Source organism: Apteryx mantelli, chromosome 14 (genome assembly GCF_036417845.1).
Source record: "Apteryx mantelli isolate bAptMan1 chromosome 14, bAptMan1.hap1, whole genome shotgun sequence".
Lineage (NCBI taxonomy): Eukaryota > Metazoa > Chordata > Aves > Apterygiformes > Apterygidae > Apteryx > Apteryx mantelli.
This window is the reverse complement of record NC_089991.1, coordinates 19,718,803-19,746,513: the sequence shown is the minus strand read 5'-3', so window position 1 is coordinate 19,746,513 and position 27,711 is coordinate 19,718,803. Positions and strand designations below refer to the sequence as shown.

At 45.3% G+C, this 27,711-nt stretch overlaps 1 protein-coding gene across 1 annotated transcript in view; it reads right to left on the bottom strand.

Annotated features, from left to right (window-relative positions):
• Positions 1-1,131: 1,131 nt before the first annotated feature.
• The window catches only part of KCNIP1 (potassium voltage-gated channel interacting protein 1), a 60,358-nt gene continuing 33,778 nt past the window's right edge, over positions 1,132-27,711 (bottom strand). Inside the window, exons 2-8 of the mRNA XM_067304844.1 lie at positions 22,611-22,735; positions 14,306-14,375; positions 11,250-11,320; positions 8,776-8,883; positions 7,578-7,682; positions 6,933-6,995; positions 1,132-4,705 (exon numbers count right to left, since the gene is read on the bottom strand). Coding sequence (XP_067160945.1) covers positions 4,658-4,705; positions 6,933-6,995; positions 7,578-7,682; positions 8,776-8,883; positions 11,250-11,320; positions 14,306-14,375; positions 22,611-22,735 — 590 coding nt within the window. The 3' untranslated portion in view covers positions 1,132-4,657. The remainder of the gene's footprint in view (positions 4,706-6,932; positions 6,996-7,577; positions 7,683-8,775; positions 8,884-11,249; positions 11,321-14,305; positions 14,376-22,610; positions 22,736-27,711) is intronic.

The window sequence follows — 27,711 nt, the reverse complement described above, 5'->3', positions numbered from 1 at the left end:
AGCGGCGCCGCCCCCGCCCCGACCTCAGCGACACCCACGCCACGGTGCGCACACACAGCTTTATTTGCACGTTTCTGCACGTATGCAAGAGAACGGTCTTCTTCTCGGGATGTGCGGGTAGGTATATCCTACAGGATGGAGCTTGGCAAATTATAGATATTTATATATGTATATATATATAGTCCCACAAAATTTCTTCTGCATTTCCCCATGTGTCAGAATGGACGTTTTCAACAAACCAGAGGTAAAGGGACACTGATAGGTTTCGCTTTGTTTTTCTTGGCTCTAAAACAGAACAGCGCTTGCATTTTTCTACAACCTAATCAGCAGTTCTCTTGGATGTACCTAAGCAAAACCAGCAAAAATGCTGAAGAGGAAAAAAGATGTCCATAAACTTTCATTTTCACTATTCCAAGATATTACCAGTGATGCAGGCAGAGCATTTTTGAGCTCTGTTTACACAAGGGCCAGATCATCAGTTAGGTACGTCACTGCGCCAAATATAAGAGCATCCCTGCATCAGCAAAGCAAATCAAACATTACCATGTAAACGTTACGCTCACAGCACAGTTTATCGGTTTCACAGCCTCTATGCGGATAAAGGGGTGTTTATAGCAGAACCCCGTTTTTCAAAATCTGGCTGCAAGTTTTTAACCTGACAGTGTCCCTTCAGAAAAAAAAACACATACTGGGCTTACAAAAGGACACCCCCCTACAGATATTTGCTTTTTAGTATTAAAACCAACATTTTTAAAACCATTCAACAAAATTTAATACAAATTGCCATTGGATAATAGCATTTGTGAGAGCGAAGCTATGCATTGCTGCTCCATTAACATGGCTTTAGTTATCACAAGTTATATTATTTGCACACGTTTCCTTAAGTCTTTCATGGTGCTTCCATGAAGAAGGAGAAGAAAAGGTTGTTACACTGCTGCTACCGTCTTATCAGAGAGCGCACGCCGACACAAAGATGTTTGGCTTCAGTAAGTGTCACAACCCAGCAACGTCAAGGTTCTGCCTACAGCACCTGAACCCTATGGTATCCGTCCCGCCTGGTTTATAGCTTGACTCGCGATTACTCACAATATTGCAATGCTTTCAAAGGAACGGGAAAACGAACAGCAACGATAACAGACACGCTACAATTTTTTTTTTTGCATTAACATTAATCACATTCCTATTTTTCAACAGATTGTTGCCTAAAATACATATTAGAAATGCTTTTTTTTGTTAAAGAAACTGCTGGCATGACTACGTAGATTAATGTTGGTAACTAATGAAACAGACTAATAACATAGACATTATTTAAACATTCACAGCTTCGAGAAAGTTTGCACAGCTGATAGCACTGACAGAGTCTAACTGTAACTGAGAAGCCAGCATAGGAGCTACCTCCCACGTATGGGCGGTGGGATTTAGGAGGGCAGGAGATCAGACTAGCCTACTGCATTTTAGTTAGAAAGCTGCAGCAGCAAGTATTTGCCATAAATGTTGCAAGCGCCATTTAAGAGCGACAGGAGGCTTTGTGAGTCTGCAAACTAACATTCACCGAGAACGTAAAGAATGAACCCAAAAGACACGTCCATGCGGAGGGCAGTCCCCTCACGGGCACTGGACCGCTCGGCTGTCTGTCTGGTGCACAGTGCCCCGGCGGCTATCCGGGTGCCGACGAGTACCAACCTCTGGCTGATGTGCAGGGGAGCGTATACAAGCGCCAGACCACAAATGGTTTCTTACAGGTGGTTACTGCGTCACGGCTGGAATTTGCAGCTCTGTGGAGATCCAGCAAATCTTAGCCCCAGCGGACTCAACCGGAGCAGAGAGGTAGCGACCCAGGGCTGAACACCAGCTATGCTCAGATGGGGTCTGGACTGCTGCAAGACTGACAGTGAGGTTGGTTACGTCTCTGGCTTCCTCGAGAGCAGAACCAGGACCACTGACGCTTTCAGTGTCCACCTCTGTCCCCACCACATGCACCCTGCCGCCACCGAGAGCTGAGACCAGCTGTGTGCCTGTGGAGCTGCAAAGGAGATGCCAAAACTGCAAGGTCACTAATGGTAGTCTGAATTCAACATTATACTTAAGCATATACAGAGAGCAACATTCAAACATTTAACATGTGTTACCAAACCAGGGCCACACTCAACGGAGAGCAGTTACAAGCCCTACAACACAGGCACCTGCGTCCCTCCTACAGCGGTCAAGACACAGAAAATACAGCAGAGGCCAAATTCGTCAAAGTTACTCTAGAAATTAATGTGGCTTCAGAGACCATGGAATAATGCAACTGATAGTGGTTTTGTCTTTTTGAAAAGGGCACCTTCAAGTTGTGAGAACTTTTCAGGCTGCAGGTGCCATCTCATGAGCGCGTTTGGGGCAACACTGCTTGAGGAGAAAGGCACTACCCTAGCCTAGTGAAAATGCTCGCTGCCCATTCTTCTCTGACCACTTTTCCCTCAGCTGAAGTTAATTGCTCAGACTGACAACAGCCAGACGCTCTTTCGGTATGGAAAAAAAGCAGGTTATGCATTACACTAAATTCTGTCATTCGCTAAAGTGGTTGCAAGAATTAAGAAGGAAGAGGATAAACATTCTGCATTATTCCAGCGATAAGTGGCACCCTCTTCATCAAGTGCCTATCAAATAAAAATTAAATGGACAACAGTTGGAATCAATAGAGGACAAGACTACTCTCATAGCATCACACCGCTTTTGTGAATCACAGCAGACTATTGGAGTTGCTATGCTCCGTATCATTGCTAGGAAGCAATTAATTGATAGTATTTGTATGACAGCTAATAAACAGACTAGACTAAGGTATCGTTCCTGCCCACATGTAACTTCCCTCCCTTGAATAGCACTTTTGATGACAAACGGGCTACTCAAGGGAATAAAGTTGACCATGCAGGAGTGTATGCAAGAGCACAGTAAAAGGGGAAACTTCCCATCTTGAGGAATAAGCACAGCATCACACTACTACTGATCAGACCTATTTCTATAATCAGGAATATTTCCATAGGTTATTTTTTTTTATAAAATATAGGGCTACAGAAATGAGGCATCTATATATTTTGTGTTATAAAAAGCTTCTGCTTACATAATATTTAAAATATATTTTCAGTGCCAACAGTATATTTGTAATATAGTGTCTGATACAATAAAAATATATGCGTACTGGATGGCAATGATCTTGGACTACGGCAGGGGACTATGCATTGCGTGTGGTTCAAGCAGCTGGAAAAGCTGGTTGTTCTCTCCTTGGTTTCTCAGCCATCAGCTGCCAGGAGATTACAGCGGTGCTCTGATAACATTAGCTTTCTTGGAGTCCTCTGCAGAGCAGGCTGGGATATGGCACAAGGCATAATGAATATGCCTTAGCTGACAATTACCGGGCAAAATCCAGCTTCACTATGCGACTCTTTCTGTTTTACTACTTAAAAAAACAAACTCCTAAACCAATGCTCTGCTTGGCATTAGTAAGGAAATAGGACTGGTACAAGTCACGGATGTCCCAAGAAACTGCCTTGTGAGATTACACAAAGGGACATATAGGCCTGGCAGCTCTGAGTCTAATGGCAACCAAGCAGCCCCCAGTTAAGCCTACAGGACACTCTGGAGGTGCCAAGGTCTGTATGAGGAAACACAGCTGCCTCACCTGGACCCTGCGCAACTAAGCAAAACTGGAAAGCTTAAATAAATTCATAAAGTGGGAAATGCTTTGCTTTAATATCCACTGGAAAAATACAAACATTCAAATGATGCATCCATGCAGTGTGTGCCCAACCACAAGGAAAGGACCATGGGATGGGGCCACAGTGCTGCTGAGAGAGGCACCCTATTCCTGGAGAATCACCTGGTGTCCCACTACATGCTGGAAATACTGTCAGTACACATCCTCATGTGGCAGCCCTCATCAGCCTGTCGGGTCTTCCAAGAACATACCATCATTCAATGGGATTTGTTCTGTAGTTTAGAATTTGCATATGCAACACTTGCTTTGCTCCTTTCTGGCTCACACTGGCTTGAAACTCCTCTAGCTAATGTGTTCAGGGATACCTCCACCCACCTCAGGGTGGTGGCACCAGTGCATGTGAGAGGAAAAGCAGGATCTGTGCAGAAATGGGGATATTAGCTACGTGGGCTTTCTGCTTAACACACTAGGTACATTCAGCATTCGTTTTTACAACCTCACAGATCGCCCCGGTAGATTAGACTTTCGTCAAAGCAAAATAACGGCAAGGCATTCATAAAGCATTTTGCCGTATGGTGCTATGGACTGAGCGTTTCACTCGTAATAGATGGCCGAGTAAATTATCGACATGTGCTATCATAAGTAATCAAGCTTGCTAGATTAAAAGCAGGACTTGTGCCTAGCAAACAGAACATTGTATATTACTCATTGAACTCTGAGCAGCAGCTCTCTCTCATCAGGTTTCATTAAAATATTTGCATGCTTCCAAAATGAAATAAAGTTCCACCAGCGTCTCTGAGAAGGAGATATGGGATTGGTTGCGTTCGGTTGCCATTTGGTTGGAGATGTCATACAAAATCCTCACACACTGGACATGGCTGAACTGTAAAAAGCTTTCACCCAGAAAGGAGGTTCTTCGTTACACACAAAGTCTCTGACTCCTACAGCGCTCTCTCGAGGCGGTTACATGACGTTCTCAAAGAGCTGTAAGGATCGCATGATATTGTCATCCTGGAAGCAATGAGAAGACATTGTCACAAAACCAGTACTGACAAAGCCCTGTTCATAACCTTGTTTGGCCCAGGAGGTGCTCTGCAGTGCTACAAAATGCAATAGCCTTGCTTTTGCATCACTTTTCATCCTTGACGAGCTTAAATTGATTCAGGTCTAGGTCTTGCAAAGAAGTCCCCTTGTACTTTGGCACCTTAGTCAGTTTGAAGCATGCAAGCACAGGATTCTCTCATATTCAGCATGTGCTGTGCTTCACTAAAGAATAGGAGATATCAGCATTTAAACTCTTTCCTGAGCTGGTGACTGCACTGAGCCCTTGGACCTGAGTGCCCACACAGAAACTCACTGATCCTAAACACAAAAATGTGCACTTAACTTAATATGCTCAAACAGTCCAAATAAAATTGCAAGCTTTGAACTGAAAAGTAAGCTGCCCTGAAGGACCACTTGATCCCAGAAACACAACCAGCTCAAAATTCAAATACATGAAATCCCAGCCTCTCTGAGGTTCTTAGCTCCAGCCGAGAAAGTTGGAGACACACAAGGGAAATACTAGACTGTTTCTTATGAAGTGACTTGAAATATTACTTTGAGGTAATCACCAGAGTAATAGTCAAAAAACATGAGATGATTTTTTTCCCCTAGGAGCTCAGTTATTCCAAAAGTCAGAATAACTGTTTGGCTGTAATGCAACTTAGAGATCTACAGCATCTCATTCCACTGTCTTCTTTAGAGGCATTGAAAACGTGGCCATCTTTACACCTGCCCAAAAAAGCAGCATCCACCCATCTCACCTCCAACACGGTTTTGCAGGTACTAGTACTGGGTAGCGCCTTGCATGGGAAACCAACCATCCTCTCCAAAACAATGCTTGAGTTCATTGTCCATGAGTCATATCCTCAAAACGGGCAAAGGTATGCATTATAAATGCACATTTGTTTGTTTTGCATAAAGGAAAAAAAAAGCCTATCTTAGTATTGCGGGGCTCCTATCTGCAAGGAAAGCACGCATTACAGCGTATCAACCTGCACAGCTCCTAATGCAAGCGCGTCAGCAGCAACCAACCATACCAAGACTAGAGAAGAGCATTAAAGAAACTCTAACGTTTCCAAGTGAAGTGAAGCTGCTTTAACACTGGGACCACTTTTCACAGCACTTATCACACACATCCAGCTTGAGGACAAATTATGAGTGTGATAAATAAAACACAACCTGGAGACAAACACTCAGATTAAAGAAGAGGCCAGAAATAAACCAATAATCAGGAGATATCAAAAATGTAACTGAAATAAATTAGCCTTCCATTATGTTTCTGCTCACAAGGCATTTTTCCCCTGAAATCCCTGTCTGAGAAAGTCCTGCATGTTACCAGACCCAGACTTTACGCACAAGGGGTGGGATGGGAGCCCAGTCCCTCCACAGTGAGCGTCTTCCCGTCATTCAAGTACGGGCTTGGACTGTCTGCCTGCAGAACGGGACAGATTTCCCGGGGAAAGCAAAAAGCACAGGATGGCTGGTATGCAATTATTTGCACCTCCGACCAAACAGTCACACAGTTAATTACAGTCTCAGACAACAGACATTTGGCTGATTGCATATTCATGCAGATGTTTGTCTTTGTGCCAGTGCTAAAAATACCAGCAAATATTTATTACAACCAATTTAATGCATGGAATTTGCAAGAGGGAGTTCATTGTCAAACCTGAAAATTACAATTGCCATGATTACAGCATTTATTTTAATGTTTGACCTTGAAACCACCGGCGGGTTTTACAAGACTACTGTAACTACAAAGGTCCTAAAGAGACTTTCAGCTCCGGACTGTTTCAGCAATGTGGTACCTGTTAATGACAGCCAGGGACAGGTCGGAGAGACACTGTCAGCCTCTTAAAAAAGAAAAACACTGAGGAAGGTTAAGGGCTTTATTAGCTTTCTCGAGAGTTATGTACTTGTCACAGAATCAGGTATTGCAATTCACTCAGGCAAATAAAAGCACTGGGCACGAAGAGGCTCTCCCCAGCGCTCAGCCTGACCCTGCGCTCCCTGATCAGTAGCAGGCTTCCCAGACCCCAACCGCAGACCGAATCCTGCGGCTGCTTTTTACGCAGCGCAAAGGAAACCTGGGATCCGGAGGCAGCAGCTCATTTCAATCAGAGTTCACCCCAAGCGAACGCAAACACTGTGGCACAAGCTAGTCCTTTCATCGCGGTTACAATTTTGGCCTTACCTCCTGACACGATTCAATAAACTCATCTAAAGTTACAACACCATCTTTGTTTTTATCCATTTTCTGCAAAATAAAAACAAATATTTTTGGTTTCCATATGTAACACTGCAGTTGTAGTATAATACCATACTTGATACAGCTTGAATAAATCTAGGGCACTTTACAGGCTCAGATTGCAGATGGAGTGTCATTGATTAAATCTGCTGGCAGCTAAGCACTTGTCTATTCTGATATTTCTGACTTTTGAGGTCATCTCCAACTGTTCCCTCCCCAATGTACACAGCAATCTCTGCCCGTCTTACACCATTTATTTCTTCAGTACCTCACTAACTGGCACCCATACTCCTCGCTCTATTTTTAATGGGCCGTTGCGAGGAGAAGCACCTCTGGGCTGGGAGACAGGACATCTCTAGGCTTGCTGGACATGCCACATGGACACGGACGAGGGGTTGGGCCAAGAGACAAGCGGGATACCTTGGAGCCAGGAGCTCAGCAGACACTGCAGTGTTCGGCTGGATGGCAGCTAGGGTTCATTTTGGGATGCGTAGCATAGAGTAGCAGTGACCTTGGGACTAACCTTACAGTAAAGCATATCAGTGCATAGCTCAAATGCTAAGAAAAACACGCCAGAAATCAAATAAGTACCTGGAAGAATACTTCTACGTGCTGCCTCGGAGCATCTTCCTTGAGCACTGGATATGTGTACTTTCCCATCATATCATAAATTGCCTTTACTATATCCATCATTTCCTGCAGTAGTGACATGACATCAAAAACACAAAAGGGAAGTTAATAAAAACGATAGCATATTTATTTCTTTTATTGCCCTTTTCTTCACTCGCTTTCTATTACAAAGCGGTGCAGACCTCAGGCTCATACCTGCTGTCACCCTCACGGAAAGCCTAGACACGTGCATGCAGACAGATGTCTCACCAGCTATGAGTTAAGCTAGAAAACCAAGTGCATCTTTCTCACTGTGCCATGAGTTGGCATCAGCCCTTCGTGAGGCTCCTGTGGTCCCACGCCCCCGTTTTTGGGACCCGGCTGCGCAGCGTTGCAGCTTCCACCATGCTGAAACAGCCCGGTCAGGGCCACCACTGGGGACAGTGCTGCCACTGTGACACACATCTCCAGACCTCCGCCAGGGCCAGGAGCTCCACATCAGCCCTGGGAGGCCACTCGGAGCCCCTCTCTGCGCCTTGCACAAGCTACTGCATGGCTCAGGGACCAGTAGTGGACCCACAAGCACACTAGGTGCCCACAGTAGTTTCAAGATGATAGATCATGTCCTACATGTGGCTGGTCAGAACGGGCCCACTCCCATGCGTGCCTTCATGCAAAAATTTGGCAGTGGTCAGGTCATCATACTCAAAACCAAGGCTTCCCACAGAGAAAACAAGAAATGCTAGGTAATAAGAGAACACTAGATAGCAACACTGAATTGTGAGCAGGGTTGTGGACTTGCAGCACCTTGGGTAAGCCCATGCCATCATCCCAATGCAGCTGGATGTACCTGAGCTACCTGGATGATCCTGCACCTCAGTCACTGACTACCCAATGTCCCTGCTGCCCTCCCCTTTGCACAGGTTGTTTTTGTGGATAGTTATAACTAGGATTTTGCTCCTGGCTAAAGCAATCCATTAAAAGCACTATAATATAGCAAAATACAGCTAAAAAAATACGCAATACAAGATCACCATGCACTTTATTTAGACACAGATAAATGCTCAAGTCCAGTCTGATTTGCATTTAATTAGCTGCTTGTAAAATTAATTATGCTCTGCAACAGAAACCAGTCAGCTCTCTTCAGAAATAACTGGACATGTGTCAGAAACAGCCTTACCTCCTTGTTTATATAGCCATCCTTATTTATGTCATACAGGTTAAACGTCCACCTTAGCTTTTCATGGACTGTTCCTCGCAACAGAATTGACAATGCCATCACAAAATCCTGGTTCGAGGCAGAAAGAGAGATGTGAATTTTAATACCATCCTTTTCCGAGTCACTGTCTTCATAAAACTGCTCAAAAGACCCTTTTTTTTAAGGATACAACACGCAGCCATCAACCTCTCTGCCCCCCTTTCCAAAGCCGTCTCCTCTCTGCGGGAGCTCAGTGGCCACAGTGCAGTGCTAAGATGACCTGAGTAGTGCCTCACTGACAAATGGGGATGAGGTAGTTGGAAAATCAGGAAAATCCTCAGTTATGTGACCGCAGCGCACCCAAAGGCTGAGCTGACGCTACGGGTCGGGCTCCCGAGCGAGGTCGAGGGCAGGAGGACCTGGTGGGTGCCGGAGCCGTGAAGCCTCCTCGCCCGCGGCCGGCGGGAAGAGGCTGCGGAGCTGGCACCAGGCTGCTCCAACCGGCTCCTGGCAAGCCTCTCCCGAGGAAAGCAAACGAGGCCTTACCCTTTCACCGGGCTTACTTCTTCCGCCGGGGGGAGCCGCGGCACAGCAGGAAGCTGCACTCCCCTGCCGCGTGCCCCGATGGAGTAGCAGCGTCTCCCTGCACCGACCTCCGCTCTCGCGCCCCGGGCCGAACCGCGGGCTGCCTCCAGGGGCAGGCGCGTCCGGCACCCTGGGCTGCTTCCGAAGGGCGGCCGCGTCCTCGCTGATACCCGGCGAGAGCCCTGGGGCTGCTTCCGAAGCGCGGCCGCGTCCTCGCTGATACCCGGCGAGAGCCCTGGGGCTCGTCACTCATTAGAGCCGTTGCTTGGGCAGGCGCAAGAGGGGGGTTTTGGTGGTCACTGCTGCTTTTTCCTGCTAACTTGCTAATCCCTCTCCGGGATCACGGCCCCAGTCTCCGGCAGGCTGTGGGCGTAATCAAAGATCCGGTCTGAGTCAGGCAGATCGGGATCACGAAGGTCTCCGTGGCCTCTTTTGAGAGGGACCGGGAGAGCCCGGGCTCTCCATGCCACAGCATATTCCAATGCGGAGAGCCTCAGCCTCCCTCCTCCGGCAAAACCCCCGACACATTTGTCAGATATAATCCTTGCCACTAATTACCCAGTCTGGGACGCAGCTTTTTAATTGTTTTCTGTTTACAATAAAGTTATTGCCTCCAATAACTTTGATTTATTGTCTATACTGCCTAATGGCTCAGGTACTGACAGCAGCGTCACCACAGGGATTTATTAGCAGAGGCAGAGCTTCAAGCCAACACGGCTACGCCGCTCCTGCTACCTGATTTAATTTACCTAGTCCTTCCCGCGTCACCTCCGGCGGCGCTGCCGAGGCAGCGCACCACAGCTTAGAAACCTTTGCTCCTTTTTCCCGGGGCTCAGAGAAATTTGAATTTGCTGAACAATACAAAAAAAGGGGACAAAATGCTTATGTTTGACAAGTACTAAAGAGACGGGTTTGCCAGGAAGGAAAGCTCAGCACTTATTTTATTTTATTTTATTTTTTAAATACTTATCTAAGCATTTTGCTGCATTTTGGTCTATTTAGGTTTCTGGAAAGCTCTAATATTGTACTGAGTACGTGCCGTATGCATAACTCCCACTGCAGCTGCCGCCAAAGGGAAACACATATACGTGCACTAACATTTCCTTTTCCATTTGATAAGTGAAATAATTTCTCAATCTCACCTGGGACTTGCTGGGAGTCTTGACCATTTGATAGCAAAGGAGGGACTGCGTATTATTTCTGGTTTTATGATCAGCCAGTGAACTGTCCTCCAAACCATTAAGTCCATCCTCCTCAGGTGTCCTGCTCAGCACCTCCCTCTGCTGTCGCCTGCACCTCTACGACTGTGCGCGTGAGCTTTAAGGGCGGCTATTTGTGGCCGCAAGAACAGGCCTTTTTAGTTAATGGGTAGGCTTGCTTTCCGTGAGGAGCCAAGTATCTGAGATGCTTGTTCAATATATTAAATAAATAAGCTTTAAAAAAAATTCCAAAAATACAAGGGTTACCCTGCTACACCTTTTTGGATGGCTGCAGAAGGCCTAGGATGCACTGCCTTCCTCCGACCTCCAAACCATCTGTGCTGCTCGCTGGTGTCTTTTCATACACCCTCGTCCTCAGCCTCTCCTCTCTGCTGCAAAACTCGCCGCAGTTTCGCCCTCCAAGATTAACGCTGCCTGTGATATTGTCTAATGTGAATCACGTGTTTCTCTAGTCAAAGGAAATGTGCAACTCCATCTGCATGGAAAGCCTTAACCAAAATGAATCAAATTTTAAAACACCTAGTGATTTTGGTCTGAAACCTCTGAACCGTAATCCATCGAATCCTGCCCGTTTCTAATGGAAGATGGATGGAGAAGCTTCAAAACACAAAACTGAGAAAAAGGCATCAAAATAGGACGCAAAACAATTACCTCAAACTTCACTGAGCCATTTTGTGCAGTGTCAAATGCATTAAAGAGATAATGTGCATACATGCTAGCATCTGAAAAACAAAAAAGGCACCGATTGATATAGCAGTTCATTATAGATAAATGGCTCTAAACAGTGTTCATGATCATATTTTCTTTCGGGATAAAAGAAAACAACCTTGCAGCTTCTTCAGATGTTCCATGAACTAGTAAAAATTACTGTGGAATTATATAACCCTCCCCCCGCACCTCCCCCCCAAAATAAAAAAACAGCCTTGAAATGCAAAAGCTTGCATCACAGTGGTAATGACCCGGATTATGGGACTGTACTTAAAAAGCAAAGAAGCACCCAAGAATGTCTCTGTTTGCCAAATCAGACAAGGGCATCCAAACTTCAGCTTTGCCAGGCTAAGTCCTTCAGCATTAGCCACAGGAGATTCATGGAAAACAACCAAGGAAAGCTGGATGTGCTGGTAAGGTCTTGGTGGGAACCTCAGTGGCACCAGGATGCCAGGGAATGACTGGGGCAGAGGGAAGCAGGAGGTTTTCACTGGCCCAAGCTCGAGAAGAGAGGAGCATAAGACACATTTCCACTGTCTGTTAAAGAGCAATCTCATCCAAAACATATTTTCATCCTTTTGAATTTGAAACTGCTGGTCTTAAAAAAATATAAATATATATCTTTTCTATTGATAAGAACAGCCTCTACGGCCATGTGAAGGACAGCTGTTAATGGGGAAAAACAGTAACAGTATGCAGAAAATCAAATGAGTGTTTGACCTCAAGATCTTCATTGGCCTCTCTCTGCTCTGGAGACAATTCACACTTCTCCCCAGGTTACTAGAGGCAACTTTTAGCAAATGGAAGCAACTGGAATTAATATCACCCAATTATTTCATTGCTATTCAAGGAGCCATGTGTTTTTCTCCTCTGTTCTTTGCCTATGGCACACAGAGTTAGTCTAGCTTGAGTCTTCGTACTCAGCGTTTGGGCATCTGGTGACACTTAATGACCCATGCTGTGCAGGCCCTCACATGGAATGACCTCAGCATCTCTTTGGTCTGAACCCTACGAAATGATGAAATATTCTCACATTATTCAAATCCAGGGAAGAGTAGCAACGTGCAGAAAAACCAAATGCTCAGGTTACTGTCATTTGTAGGCATAGAATATGCTGGACTCCAGGATAAAAAATTGGCTACTACATTTTTAAAAGAAGGATTCAGAAAGAAAATATCTCCACAAGAAAAACATGGAATTATTAGTGGCACACTCCTACAAAAAGCCTTACTAAGCTAAAGTAAAGGATTTATTAAAATAACAAACTAAATGTTTTATTTCAATAGCAGATAATATACATAAAGAAATACTAGATCACTAGCAACATTTGATGGCAAATTAGCAAAAATGAAAACCTGTCAAGGATATAAGCCTTGTGCAACAAAAATACCACAGCCTGGGATGACATTGCACAAAGATTTGCGATTTGGAGGTACGTCACTACATGTGAGATGTACAAATTTATCTGTACGGAGAGCCATAAAAGTGAGAAAAATCTCTGAGGAATCTGAAATCCCCCAATTTATGACACTGTAAGGTTGTACAAACAGTTTGGAAACCAAGTGAAAGAAAACAGTGGAGAACGTGAAAATACTTCTGCTGTTAAACTGACTGATCGTTAGGCACGGTTGCACTACTAGCATCATTAACTGAGGGAGAACCGTATTTCAGTGGAATGGGACACAAAAAATAATGGCACATCTTCGTCAACCTCAGTAGAGGGGAAAAAACGTATCTATCTATGAAAAGAGGTGGTTTCTGTGCCCAACTGTTCTTCCCACATAGGAAAGAAGTCACCTCAGGTGTGTGCCACTTCACAAAAGGAGTTAGTGCATTTACTCAGGGTACCGGGAGCTCCTTTGGGTTACTGGAACTTGGGTTGGAAACATGAAATACATCCAGAATTACATTAAAATTATAAATGCTTAATTTTCTGCATAACTGTTAAAAAACAATGGTCTCGTTGCTTTTTAAAGCCAGAAGAAAAGCAACAACAAAAATCATCAAGTCCATAGTGAAATTTAACATGAACATTTTCTAGGTGTGTATCTTTGAGGTCACATGCAGTGTAAAACTGCATATAATATAATAAAAATAAGCATAGCATGTTTTATCTTGACACTTAGTTCAGAAACCACTTACTAATGATGACCTCCTTAAACTAAATGCACATGCACACACTTGCAGAAACCTCAGTCACCTTCCCACAATGACGGTACTCCGCAGCTATTACAGAATAGGATACATTTGGGAAGCCTCAAACTTTGCATCTTTTATTAAAAAGAAAAAAGCTTAAAACCATGACCAGTTTCTTTCATATTTGGAAAAAAAAAAATCCCTACAGAACATATCCAGTTACATGAACATATAGATTTTTGACGTTTTCAGAAGGTGGCAACAACATATGCTATTTGAGAGGTTTAATGCAATACTTGAATATTCCAGTGCATGAAGTGACCCTGCCTTAATTAGTTACACAAACACCAAAAATTATTATTTCAGCTGCCTAGGTGTTCATAGGCCAACTGAAAACTGCTCTACCACTTCTAGGAACGTTTTGATTTATTTATAGGACAAAAACAGGTCTGGGACACTTCTGTGCTAGATCTTATATGCACCGCAGTCCAACAGAGGGGGAAACAAAGACGCACCGGTGGGAAGTGCTTTAATTCTCTGCCATCCAGAAAGTCGGTAGCAGACAAGACAATCAATCCCCAATTTCTATTCCAGACTTGCACTGTTTACTGTAGAAAAAAGGGCTGACAGCTAGTAGCAATCTTCAATGTGGGTTTGTCTGTATTCTTGTGAAGTAACTATTCAAAGGGCCTAAATTAATTTCCTTACCTTGCTACTTATATTTTTGTTTAAGATTTTGCAAAGCCTAAGCGCAATTGAAATTTCTAGCCCAGATTATCTGGCGTAGTTTTGCAGCCAGCTGGCAATAATGAATGTTAAGACATGCTTCAATAAACCTGACAGGCGCAAAGTACTCTGCTTACCTCCATGTGGAAAGAACTGTGCATAGATCTGTTTGAATGTCTCTTCATTAACAACCCCACTAGGACATTCCTGTTGGAAAATCAGAAGAGGAAAAAAAAAAAAATCAAGAAAAACGCGCCGCTCTTAAGGTTCATTTGCAAAACACTACAAGCCCAAAGAGAGCAGTTACACAAGTTGCATCCCTGCTCACACAGTGCACTGGATGCACTGAAGAAATTAAATAATTCAGACTGGAGTTCCACATAAAGCATCTCATAGGATGGCTTCACCATTATTACTATTTTTACTGGTGTTTTCAACAGTGTTTAATCCCTGTTTTATAGGGTGAGCTGGAAAGGCAGCTCATTTTCTGTCATATGGGGCCTCTCCCTCATAATTACAAATAATCTTACTGCCACTAACCCGTCCCCTTTCTGTGCCTCCACATACGTTACCTCATTAATCCTCAGCAGAAGATGGTAGCTAGATAACTGATACCAACTCCATGGAGGCTCACAGACCGTACTAGCAAGTCGTCACAAACAAGCGTTGGCGTCTGCCTCCAAAAGGCAAGCTCATTTTTAACTCGTTTAGCCCTTCTGCATACTTCCGTGAAGCTGGGCTGTGCCCATGCAAATGTTCCACCTGGAAGCCCGTGGGATTATTTGATTTTTCAGCTCGGGTACTAAAACGCAGTGCATTTCCGGAGGTTGCACTTGCTCTGCTGCAGCCCAGGAAAACCTAAAGGCAGGAGGGCAGCCCGGGGCAGGAGGTGCTCCCTGGGCATGTTTGCAGAGGTCACGCGCTGCCTAGCACCCACGCAAAGGGGGAGGCAGAAGTTAAGAGGGGCTGGGCTCCCAGGGGGTTTGCCGGGGGGTGATATTTGAACCCAGCTCCTCATGTCTTCTGGGAGGGCTTTACCCAGCCGGGTGCTGGGTAGAAGGCAAAGCAATACCTGGGTGGAAAACGGCACAGCACCTGTCTCCCTTTTGTAACTCTTGCTTCCTTGCCCTCACTTTTTTCTAATTGCAATTATTTGGAAAATTCAGGCCAAATTCATGAACAGTTTTAGCCTAACTATTTGCTTTGACCAGTCAGCTTTACAACCCCCCCCCCCCCCCAAATCCTCAAAAAACGAAGCGAAGCCGGTAGCGTGCTGCAGGACGAGACCCCAGCTCCAGCGGCAACCCCCGAGCCCTGCTGCCCGCTCCTGTCCCGGCTGCGGCCAGGGAACCTGTCCACCATCAAGGCAGTGTGTCCGGCCCTCCGAAACGCAGCTCAAACCTGCTGCAGCCGGACTTGGTGCCCCAGAGCCCTTCCTCCCCTGCAAAAACACACCTTCCCCTTTCCTGCTATTGGACTCTGGGCTCCAAAGCCTGTTTCGGGCCATTACAACTGCTTAAAAGACGTTTGTTTAAGGACTCATCCATCTTGCGACTCAATAAAGCGTGCCTGAATTCAATCACACAGATCTTTACACTCTTAACCAACCAGCCTGGTTAACAATCCTTTCTTTTCTGAAGCAAATCACAATTTATGCTTAGTGCTGATGGAGAGAAATGAGCTGGAAGGAGCACAGAGCTGCACAGCCCTCGCATTCAAACACACGACTACCACACCACGCGAGCTGGAGCATGCCTGCTACATCAGGCGATGTTACCGGGGATGGAAATGCCCATCATCTCCCAGTAATTCTGTGCTGGGTCCAGACTTCAATAAAGAGCAGCCTTTGGAGCGCGGGTCAAGGTCCCGGGGAGGTTTGTAAGCTAGCGCAGAAGCCTCCGCTGCCATCGCCGCTCGCGTGCTGGCAGACGGAAGCGAGCGTAGATGTGTACACTCGCCGTGTGTCACACCCCACGCTGCGGCGTGGATAGATCCAAAGACAGACAAATCTTCTAGTAGCGTTACAGTTTGCCGAATTTGGGATGAGCCAACTTGAAGTCTAGAAACTTTGAATTGGTGACACAAAAAGCTGGAAGAAGACTCAAGTCTATGACATCTATTGGTGAGTTCTGTAGATATCTTTTAAGAATAAAAAAGATTTTGTCAAGAAATTCTTCCACCATGAAAAGTTTATAACAGAAAAAAGACTCCCCCCTGCCCCCACAAACCTCTGGCAGCATGCTGATGTGAATTCACGAACCAGGGAAGCGGACAGAACAAATGAGAGCAAATCATTTTGTCCTGTCCAAGCCACGGAAGGAGAGCAAGGAAGAGATACTGCTGGTGACACTAGCGACCAACTTGTTAATACCATGCAAGTTAATACCTGTTCTCTATTGAAATAAGGGCAATTAGATCTGAGTTCCTTCCTCCAACCCAGAAGAAATCCCTATGTCTTTTACCCACTATCTGGGTAAAAACCATCAATGACTTGATAGGTTTGAACAAAACAAAGGATAATTTGTTGGTTGAAAAGCCCTAAAATTATCCTTCAGCCAGCGTCTTCATGTCCTGACAACTGTCCTTCCAGTCTGAGTGTCCTCTAACAGCCAAACCTGCCCCTGTGGTATCAACCTTGCCACTCCTCCAGTGTCAGTATTCAGGACTTGGTCCGCAGCAAGGGGATGAAAAGACCAGCTGGAGTATCTAATATCTGTGCCCACAGGTCCAGACCTTTGTTCTTCTTTCATACAGAAAACTAACAGTTCTTTCTAAACATACTTTACAGCAGAATTCCCAGTTAGACCAGAAGCCTCAAAATGCTCCAAAGCTCCTAACAGAACAGCCACCTACTGGCTTCTTTGTTGCGAGAAAAATGACTACTTTTTCATGAGTTTCTGCCACTTCTAATAGTCTAGAAGCCATTTAAAGTAACTTAAGCGTACAGTTACCGGGGGAAGTCTCCATCCTGTTCGTATTGCTCTCTTCTGCGTTAAGGAAAGCAGAGTTTTAACCCAGCAAGTTGGCCATTCTTTTTAAAATCCAAGCACAGCACAGCTCCTAACCATGTTTTCCAGCATCGTTCCACTGGATGACCACACTACGTGAAGCTGTATTTCTTTTGCTCGTCTTAACAAATACAACTATTAAACTCACTGACAACCGTCATTTCCCATGCTTAAAGACAGTTTATAAATGCATCATTATTTTCTCTACGCTTTCCACAATTGTAGCGCTGCTCCGATCTCTCCATGCTATACTAATAACCCAAGGTTGTTAAGAGCCCCAGCCCACCGCCAGGGACCCTTGTGATCGTAAGACTGAAGGAAAGGCCTGAGAAGGGCAGGCGCAGAGGAGGGACTGCTGCTGCTGCTGCGCTCTCCTCGCACGGCAGTCGTGCCCTAACAGTTTGGGCCATCGTGCCCGATTAAATTTTCTGAATTTCCACATGATCCTTATTGCTTCTGATGCTCCGTCTGGAAGCCAAAGGAAAGTTTGCATCAAGCCTGCAGGAGCGCTGGGGAAAGGCAGCGCTGACATTGATCACCCTGTTTAGCTCGCTGTAACTGGATTGCTTTCAGACACATATGCTAGTACCAATTCATTTGCCCTTAATTGATCACAATTTTGTTTCATAAGAGTCAAATAATGCTCAGGAGGCCTCATTAGGGCTATGGCATGACTGAATACAGCTGACGCCAAAGATCTCTCTAAGCAGGTAAGCTTAGTGTCAGGTTAAATTCCACCGAAGACAGCAAAGCTTTACTCCTTCAACACAAATGCGTTACCAGCAAGAAAGTCCTTAACAGCCATAAGGCTGTGGGTTAGATTTCAGGTAAACAGCATTCATTTCTTTAACCTACGAATTCTTTTTAAACGTCAAACACGAAAAGTGAACTTTTTGGGGGGAATTGTTGTCAAGCACTCAAATAACCCTTCGTTTTCAAAAACCACCTATCGAGCACTGGCATTGACCACACAAGCCGCATACATGAGTCTACCTTCTCGGGCTTCTTTTAAAATACCAGACCACAAAGGAGCTGAATCCACATAAAAGCAAACAAAGATTGGGCTTGCTCTTCTTTTCTTCAGCTGGAATAGAAATCAGCTTTATTGATTACTTTAAAGAAGCGCAATGCACACAAACAGGGATTATCCGTGGAACTGAAGTGGGGGCTAAACGTATAGCTACCTGCCCATCCGACTGGTCCCATATAAGTCGGCCAGCACATGGAAAGGAGCCCTCGGGGCTCGCATTTTGCTAAATTGGAAGCATTTTCTATCCGCTAAGCGGTCGGAGCACAGCCGGGCTCCAGTATATTCTCTCTCAGCGTGGCTCTGCAACCCGGAGTCGAATCTCCAAGCACCCACATACACCGCACACGCTGCAGCCCTTCCTGGGTTCCCCCAGACACGCAGGTATCTTTGGGGATTGCAAAAACATCAGAACACCCCCACCTCGCGCGCGCTGTTTTAGTCTCCCAAAGCCTGCTCTGCTGCAGATGATTACTTCACATCCTACACTCCCTCACCCCCTGGCAGTCCAGATTCGCTAAAACAGTCACACCAAAGCGGGGTCGCACTTCTCGTTTAGCATTAGAGAAGGATCCTTTGCAGCCAACAGCTGTTTCCCCTAACAGCACAGGGGCCCTGGAAATGGGCAAAAAGCCCCATAAGAATCCCAATTCTTTTAAATCCTTGCAATGAACTCCAAAGAAAATATGCGCTTAGAAACATGGTCTAAAACACACGCGTTGGATTACTGGGCTCAAACCTCTGTCATTGTTAGTCATTCCATTAGTCATCAATTTATCAAATTTCATGTTAAAAATGGCTAGTTTCTCACTCTCCTCCCCTCCGTTCCAAAACCGTTCCCCAAACTTCGCTCCTCTGCGGGGTAGAAACCTCTAATTCCAGCCTATGTTTTTGTTCATGGCCATTTTGTTCCTGTGCCAATACTGCCTTTTAGCTCAAACTGTTCTCTTCTGATGTATTTATAAACAGTAAGCGTCACATTTTGTTAAGCTAAACCAAGGCAAAATCCACCAGAAGCTCTGCTGGTTTTTGCAGTCGCCGTTATCTTGCTTCTACAGAACCACAGCCATAGTAATCAGGCCAAAAGCCTTGAGTTTAATCTGGCTGCCAGTCTGACAGCCAGCTAACTTAAGGTGCAAAACAGCCTCTTCTGCATAATGCAGACTGCACCTTGGGGGCAGAGATAACTGCGCAAATAAATGAAGCCTTTTGTCCTGGCATCTGGAGAAGGTGCTAGAGGAGAGCACTATTTCACAACCGTAAAAAAGGCTGAAGACAGAGAGAGGACGTTTTGGCAGCCAGCAAGGACAACGGCTTGGTTAGTGGGCTCTGCTTCTCCAGAGTGCAACGGATCTGAATTTGGTGGGAGCCTCCAGTGGTCCAGTGCAGAAACGTGAGACCTGACCAGTGACACACTGGGAAGCAAATGAGGCTGTGGTTTATTATGGCTGAAGTGCTGGCTGACATCCAAGAGGGAGACTTTACCCTCCTCTCTGTGCCCATCCACATGTTCCTGCCACCTTCCTGCAGCAGCCCTTACTCTCAGCTTGGAGTCCCGTGTGAACCAGCCAAAATGCCATGATTTAGTGAGGGAATTGCTTTGCATTGCAGAATTTGGGCTCTCAGAGCAATGTGAATGGTCACTACTTATTTTTATTGACTCAGAGAAAGACAAGCTAGCAAACAGGGTTTCAGCCTTTCAGTTCTTTGCCAGAGCAGCTTTACTGGCTATGGAAACCCAACCGATAGCATAAAAGTCTATCAGGAACTTTGAATGATGAGGATAACTTGATCAAAGGCTCTGAATTTCTCCAAAACTCCAGAGCTATAACTAACTTTTCTTCCCAGAAATCACAGATCTTTAGAACTTGCTTCTGCTTGAGCAACCGATAGTTTTTGCTGTGACCAGCTCAATCTGTTTTGCCAGTAACTTTAGACCAGCCTCTCCCTCACTTGCTTTACGCTGCTCCAGCTGAGTACATGCTCGAGCGTGCAAACATCTCCGAGTGCCAGCACACCTTGCACCCACCACCAGCCGGGCGCCGCTCGGAGGCTCCTCCAGCCCGTGCTCAACTGGCCCTGCGCCAGCCACAGCAGATGCTGCAGCCGAGCCCTGGGTGCATCCCAGCTCCCGTACGGCGCCCGGGACGAGCGGCGCCTCGTTACCGCCGCACCAAGCGTCCCGTGTAATAATCTGGGGGTTGCCTGGTAATTAAGCAGAACCCGCGCAATCATTTGAGAGCGGGCAGTAAGTACGAGCCAGCGAGAGGAAAAATGACTCTGTTCCCGTGGGGTTTTGAATCTCCAGATGGCACTGCAACATCGTGCCCAAAAGCAGACGGCTCGATACAAAAGCAAGTGTGGCAACAGCTGAGTCAGCCTGCCTGCTGCGCCTAATTACTCATCCCATTGAGACCACCGCTTACAGGCTACGAATGCCGGAGCTGCCCTTTCGTTTCAATTTAAGCCTCAAATATTAAAGCCTTATACATACTGTGTGCATAGCAGCTGAAGAAGAACATACTGTTTCGTCCTAACAATCTGACATAAAACGAGACCTTGACAGCACCATAAATTAATCCCAAGACCTACAGTGAGGTCTTAGGAAAGGGTTCAGGCCGCAAGTTAAGCGAGGTTGCCTATCATTATTCTTGCCCTGGGAGGTAATGCAAAGCGATAGCAAAACCAGGAGGGGCAAGGGGTAGACGTCAGAGCCAGCGACTGAAGCGCAAGGAGAAGCCTGAAGCTGCCTCCGTTCCGCGCCACAGCTGCTGGCGTAGCCGGTTCCTCCTCTCAGCAAGGGGCAGTGCTCCCGTGCACATTCCCACCAAACGCAGCCTGCTACAGAGAGCATTTCAGAGACTCCAGCAAAATACAGCTGCTAAAACCTCATCAAGGTCAGTCTCCCATTGCAGACACTCATATCATGTAATACCTTACATAAACCTACTGAGCTCGATCTTAAAAGCCGTTCATTTCCTTGCTCTGACTGCCCAAAGCATAAACCTATTTCAGAGTATCAGTCTTTAGCAGTCAGCAAACTTCACAGATGAAATGACCTCCTATGGCCAACAAAGGCCACACGAGCACAACACACGCACCGAACGGAAGAATCCCAAAAGCTGGGCTGTGCCTCGGTCCGCTTAGCCAAGCAGGGAAAGAAAGGATCAGACTGCTGGACTCCTCAGGGATGCCAAGCATATACTGGAGCCATGATTCAATCAAATGCAAGAACCTGTCACCTAGAAAGGCCCTTCTCAACATCCAACAGGTTTTCCTCTACACTGACTATATTTTGTGCTCATGAAACAAAGCTCAGCTTTCTTTTGGCGGTGCTTTGCCCAATACACTTGACTTGCTCTTTCAAAGAAATCTCAGCATTTCATTGTGATGGTATCTGGAAGTGCTGAAATGTTGGGGCTGTCCTGCAAGACAGCTTAAAAACCACATTGTGTTTATTGGGCTAGCTCAGTACTGATCTATTAATCATCATAAAAACATCAGCTGGCACAAACCACCTGGGTCACTAAATCCAGACCCTCAGGCAACCATGTAATGAGTATTCATTCTTCTGTGTCCATAAAACATCTGCTCTGTGTAGCCTTAACACTCCCTATCTGTTTCTATTTATTTATGATGACTCCCCAAGAGGCAGCAGCAGGTGATCTAGAAGCGGAGGCTCAGGGAGCTGCAGAGACACTGCCAGGGACCCGCTTGGCTGGAGCGGAGGCTCGTGAAGAGCAGCCCGGTGCTGTCCTCAGCCTGCAGTCACGCCGACTGGCCCTTCCCTGCTCTCACCCATGGCTGGAGTCTCTCTCCCGCCTCCTCAGTCCTGATACCCCTTTACTTCTGATTTCTTCTTGGCTTCTGCCGCTCCAGCCTTGCTCCCTGCTCATGCTGGGTTTCATGTTTCTAACGTGCTCTAGCAACCTCCTACAAGAGCAAGACTTCTCCAGCTACAGAAAGGGGGGGGGGGGAAAAACCCACATCCTGGGCAGCTAATCACAAGCAAACAGCACAGTTCGTATTTGAATATGACAAACTGAGAGCAAGATAAATAAATAAATAAATAAATAAATAAAATCAGGTTATCGTCTTGAACTACAGGTACAGTTGAGGAAATTGCAGTGTATTTGCTGACATTAAGGGAGCATATTTGATGAGAATACTATGTGCTGAACATCCATCCAAATCCAGTTTTAGGCAGATTATGGTGTCATAAATATTAGATGGAGAGGGAGGCTGGAGCTCATTTTGTTGTGGTAGGAGGCAAGCTAGCACAAACTCCCCTCGCTCCTAATGTTTAGCGGGGGAGCGATATGAAATGCAGCTGAGCAGCTCTCATCTAGGCAGGGGAGGCTGGTGGGGACATCCGCGCTAGTCGCTTCACTGCAGTAGTGTTCTTACATTTTTGAATCCTCTGTAAAGCACCTGGAGTTCTCTTTTAGTGAAATTTGTCTGTGCTTCAAGCTGTTCCAGTCCTTCGGGTCTATGGCACACTGTAGTCATTTCTAGTTCATCTTCAATTTTATCTGAAAGAGAAGATACAAAAATATTTATTTAGCTTGTTACCTTGGCTCTGTTAATATGATGGATAGTACAAATCAGATTTCAAGAGCAATAGAGAAAAAAATCCATGACGGAACTGATCAGCATTATGGCTTTAACCCCTTGAAAGCAAAGTAAAAGCCAGACGAGTAGAGCAGCGTCTCCCACTTGGTACCCCGCGGGGCTGCCCGTTAGCGCTCTACCCGCGGAGCAGAAGCTGCTGGTACGAACAGAAGGGCAGGCAGCAGGTACGGTGCTCCAGAAGGCAACACCAGGTATTTCTCATCTAAACACTGAACCAGCGTGGAGGAATAGGCCTTTCAAAGTACTAGCTTTAAAGAAGGGTGCGCAAACATAAGTGAGAGAGCAGACCACGCTTAAGCATATTAGACAACTGCATGACACTGAGGGCAAACAGTGACAGAAACTCTTCTGTACGGTAACCAAAGAGCTTGCTATGGAGACGCTAAGGGTCACCTTCATCCTAGGAGAAATTCAAATGACGCCCAAAGTTGCTGAATCTGGAATGAATCCAACCTGTGTTTGTATGGGCTTTTTAGGGAAGTAGATAAGCAGTAAAATGTGTATTTTATTCAAGAGATAGCTCTCCCACAAGGAAGAAAAATACTTGAGACATGTCATGGTCTACCCTCCTATCCTCTGTGTTTGGGGGTCTCACAGGGCAGCATCTGTGGGCCTTGAGCACTGAAAATCCAGGCCTAAATATTGTGCTCAAGGTCCCTTGCAGGGCATTGGGCAGTTCAATGCATTTAATTATGCCCTTCCATGCCTTTTCCCATTAAAAGCTTTGGGAGGCTGGGCAAAAAAGGTAAGCTCACTTCAGCTTACTCTCTTAACCTGTACTCACTCTTGGAATAACAGCTTAACTCTAGTCAAAGAGGTCAGAGCATACAGATAGACCATAGCCTAAATATGAATGAAATACATAAGATTCAAATAGGTTGGCAACGGAATTTGGGTTTGTAGCAATACTATATTTCAGTACTTTCAGTAGTTAAATTTAACACTCTGCCATCAGGCAACACCAAAGCGGAGAAGTGGAGATCAGTTACTTTGTGCAGCTCTGAAAATCCAGAGTAGAAATAGCACGACTGAATGAAGATAAAAACCAAAGGCTCTCCTTCCAAGAATTATTTTTTAAAGATATACACAACGAGACAGAAATTCCTTCCTTCTCGTTGATCAGAAAGGGGAAGGGAAAAAAGAAAAAAAAAAAAAAAAAGAAAAAAGAGCGAGATAGAGAGAACCTCCTCCTCGTGCTTGTCCAATTCACAAGAAGCATCTTTGCATGCTTCTATTAGGAAACACTAGTTTGATGACTTGTGGCATCTTAGACAGCCGCATCCCAGCCTGGTTCCCAGAGCGTTAGACACACCGCAGTCGTACCGGCATGTTCAGCACAAACGCTTTCAAGCTGTTCATCACTGTGGTTTCAAAAATGCTTTCCCATGGCAATGGAAAGGTTAAAGTTAGGGAAACTACATATGACTCCAAAGGCAGTTCATGGAGATTTATGGGGATCAGCTTTTGAGAATTTTAAGACATATACCAGAATAGAAAAATATATATCTGTCAGGAGAAATGCCTTTTAGGAGGCGTAAGGGTTATGGAAAGTGTAAGGGAATAAAGGTGAGGGACTTTGTAACAGCATTGGATAGAATGAGAGTATCAACACTCATTTATGATGTAGAAAAGCAGCTGAAAATTGGCAAATGGCAGGAAGAGACCTGAAGGAGGCACCTTCTTCACCACCCGAAGGGAGCAAGGAGAGGCTGGAAATTACAGATCCTGTTAGAAGGAAGGGGATGGAAAAGGATGTCTGCTAGAGGAAAAAGAACAGGTAACGTGAAGTAAGGGAAAAAAGGTGCTTTCTTTGAAAGAGTACAAATGTCACAACATGAAGGAATGCAGAAAAGGCTGCAGAAAGAGAAACAAAGTGGGGAAGAAACTCCTTAAAAAGAGGGGAGGAGAATGAGTGGTGGAAACAAGGAGGGAGGAAATCAGTTTACAAGGCAGCCAGGTTAGGGAGACTCGTCACGAATCCCTACGTCGTATAAGCAGCCCCTTTCGGTTTACCTTTGGTTAACCACAAGTCACCCGAAACTCTTACAAAAAGCACACAAATCCAAACTCCTTCCCCCGTGTTTCCCTGCCGGCCCCCAGCACAAGGAACAGTTTGCACATGATCATGCCAGGTGTTGTAAAACTCCCTGGTAGTTTGAAACAACTACAGAACCTCAGCTCAAGAGTTGCATATCTTTTGCTAATCCAGATGTCCTTTATATGAACAGATGCAAAGGTAGGGCCTTGGAATTATTTTTTTCTAAATATTCTTGAATAAATCATTACTTGGTGAAACACTGTAATTTAATAATGATATAGTGCCTTTTGATAATGCTGCCTCATCCGGTGAATCATTATTTCAAAAGGGCGCAATTCATCTTCTTCAGCTTGTCCTGCAAGGATTGGCTTTTCCAACAGACGGTTCACGAGCTTTGGTCCCACAGGGCAGATTTAACATTTTTCATGTTTAAAATAAACCAGATTGTTGTAGATTCCCTTCCATTCCCCATGCTGAGAAATGTACCTCTTTCCTTTATAGCAGACTGCAGAATGGAAATTAGGAAAAACTCATCCCTTTCAAAAGAACGCTCTGTTTTTCCCTTCCATTCTCTGTTCCAGAACCAGCGTTATCTCTCTGCCGCGGATGGTTCCCGGCGAGTTAACCCCTTCGCTCTGCTTCCGCTTCCTTTCCCATCAGCAACAGCATTGAAACTTAACAAAAACTTCTGAAGCTTTAGATCTGGCCAAGAGGGCGCTCAAACCAAAACTAGATCAAAACTTTTCAAAGCAGCACACTCTGAAAATGCGGATTTCCCCACGCTTTCAGAGCGTAACCACTTCCGGAGCGGGATGGGCCGGAGGGCACCCGGGCGCGTTCCCGGGCCCCCGGCGTGAGCAGCGGCACGGTCCCGGTGCCCCCGGCGCGACACGCCAGTCCCAGGCACTTCTCGGAGCCTCACTGCGGAAAACAAACACGAGGAAGACTTACTAGCTCATTTCATCTATCGCTTCCCAACAAAGGGCTACTTTCCATCACGTTTCATGATCGCTTTTGTCTGCTTTAAAAGAGAAAACTGTTATTTTAGGACTATTTCACATTAATAGGCCTCGCCGTTCAAACATTCCCTCCCTTATGTCCATCACATATTTACATTTAAAGTTTTCTCAGTTGCCATCCAATATTCAAAGTTTTTCCTTCAGCAACATCTCTTTTCATCCCTTTCCCCTTTCCAGCAAAAGCCTGCAATGGGCATAGCACAGTCCCACGAGAGCAAGACCTGTACGTGGGTACCTAAGGACGAGGTCTGCGATGCACGACTATCATTTACAATGTCATGTCTTCTTCCCCCTATAGATTTCTTCATCATTGTTTGTTTCCTTTCACTGTCTTCTCTTAAGTCACCTCTTTTAAACCTTTGCTTCCATTCTCTGACACACTCTGAATTAGCCACAGTAGCCTCAATGCCACAAAAAGAGATTGCTGCTTCCTCGTCTAACGTTGACTTTTTTCATGCGTATCTTATTTCTTCTTATTCACATTTGCACATCACATCACACTGGCTCAGACTCTTAAGGCTGTCTCTGCATGCAATATTAGCTCTTGCACCTATAAACACTGCATGTTTTCTTAAATGGAAGCTCACTTTATAGTGGTGAGTGAAAATAAAAGTGCATATATATATATACATACATACATATATATATATATATATATATATATAAAAAAAAATAAAAAACACACACACACGGATACAAGCACATGTTCAAATTTTTACTAGGAAAGCATGGTCTTAAGATATCTAATATCATGCTCTCTCTAGTTTTTGTCTAGTTTAAAGCCTACCTCTCCCCAAGAGATTCAGATCTGGGAAATGGGCACACTACTGGTTTAAAGTAGTAGTCTTCTCCTCCTTCAGTTTGCAGCCACATGAACAGAGGTAAGGTTTGCTCGGAGACGATGCAAGGGATGCAGAGGGTCATGTCCATGGCTCAGGTGACATGGTGCGACCAGCAACTGCAGCCATCAAATACAGCCTGTGCTTGCAGCAGCTAATTTGCACTAGGACTAAGCTATGCGCTGGCGTGCGGAGACGCCGAGCTCAGGGTCTGCATGCTGCGCCGCTGGCTTAGCAAGCCCTGCACCTTTGCAAGTACGTCCAGATTTATCATTACGGATCTCAAAACAGGACTCTGTTGGATTATCTGTGCTTACCGATTAGATACGCTCAGTAACTAAAGCAGGAGGTTTCTCCTGCTTGCATGCACTGATAAATGATACTTGATTTTTTTATTTTTGGCTCCAACACTTGTTGAAACCGCTTGTGGCTTGGTCACCTCCACACCGGACAGTGGCAGTTCTGTCCGAGGCTGCTGATCCCCTGGGCCTTTTGGCAGGTGCTGAACAGGCTCGTGCCTTGCTCGGCTGTTTTTCTTGCCATCTGCTCACAAACGGAGGAATGGCAAACACCCCTCCCCAGCTCGGAATTTGCCTCTGGCCACATTTTTATAGCTGCTTTGTCAACAGGGTATGAACTCTTGGGGCTGGTAGAAGCAGCTCTGATGATCTTATTCCAAAGTCCGTCCAGGTTGTAATAATTATTAATTTTACATTTTTGTGCAAAAGATCATCTCTGTTTGCTTAGCCCACAGGATATGCATATTTTGTATATCAAACAAAATAAATAGTGGCTTCACTGTACAAAGAATAATAAGCCTAACACAGTTGTATGCATATGCATATTTTATGGATTGCTGCTAATGAAAGATATTGTATTTCATTTCTCTGCTGCTTGCTTGAGAGCAGAGAATGAATTTTCATTGGAACAGATCAATATTTTAACTGAACGCACACTTTGGAAATTACTTGACAAGGCTT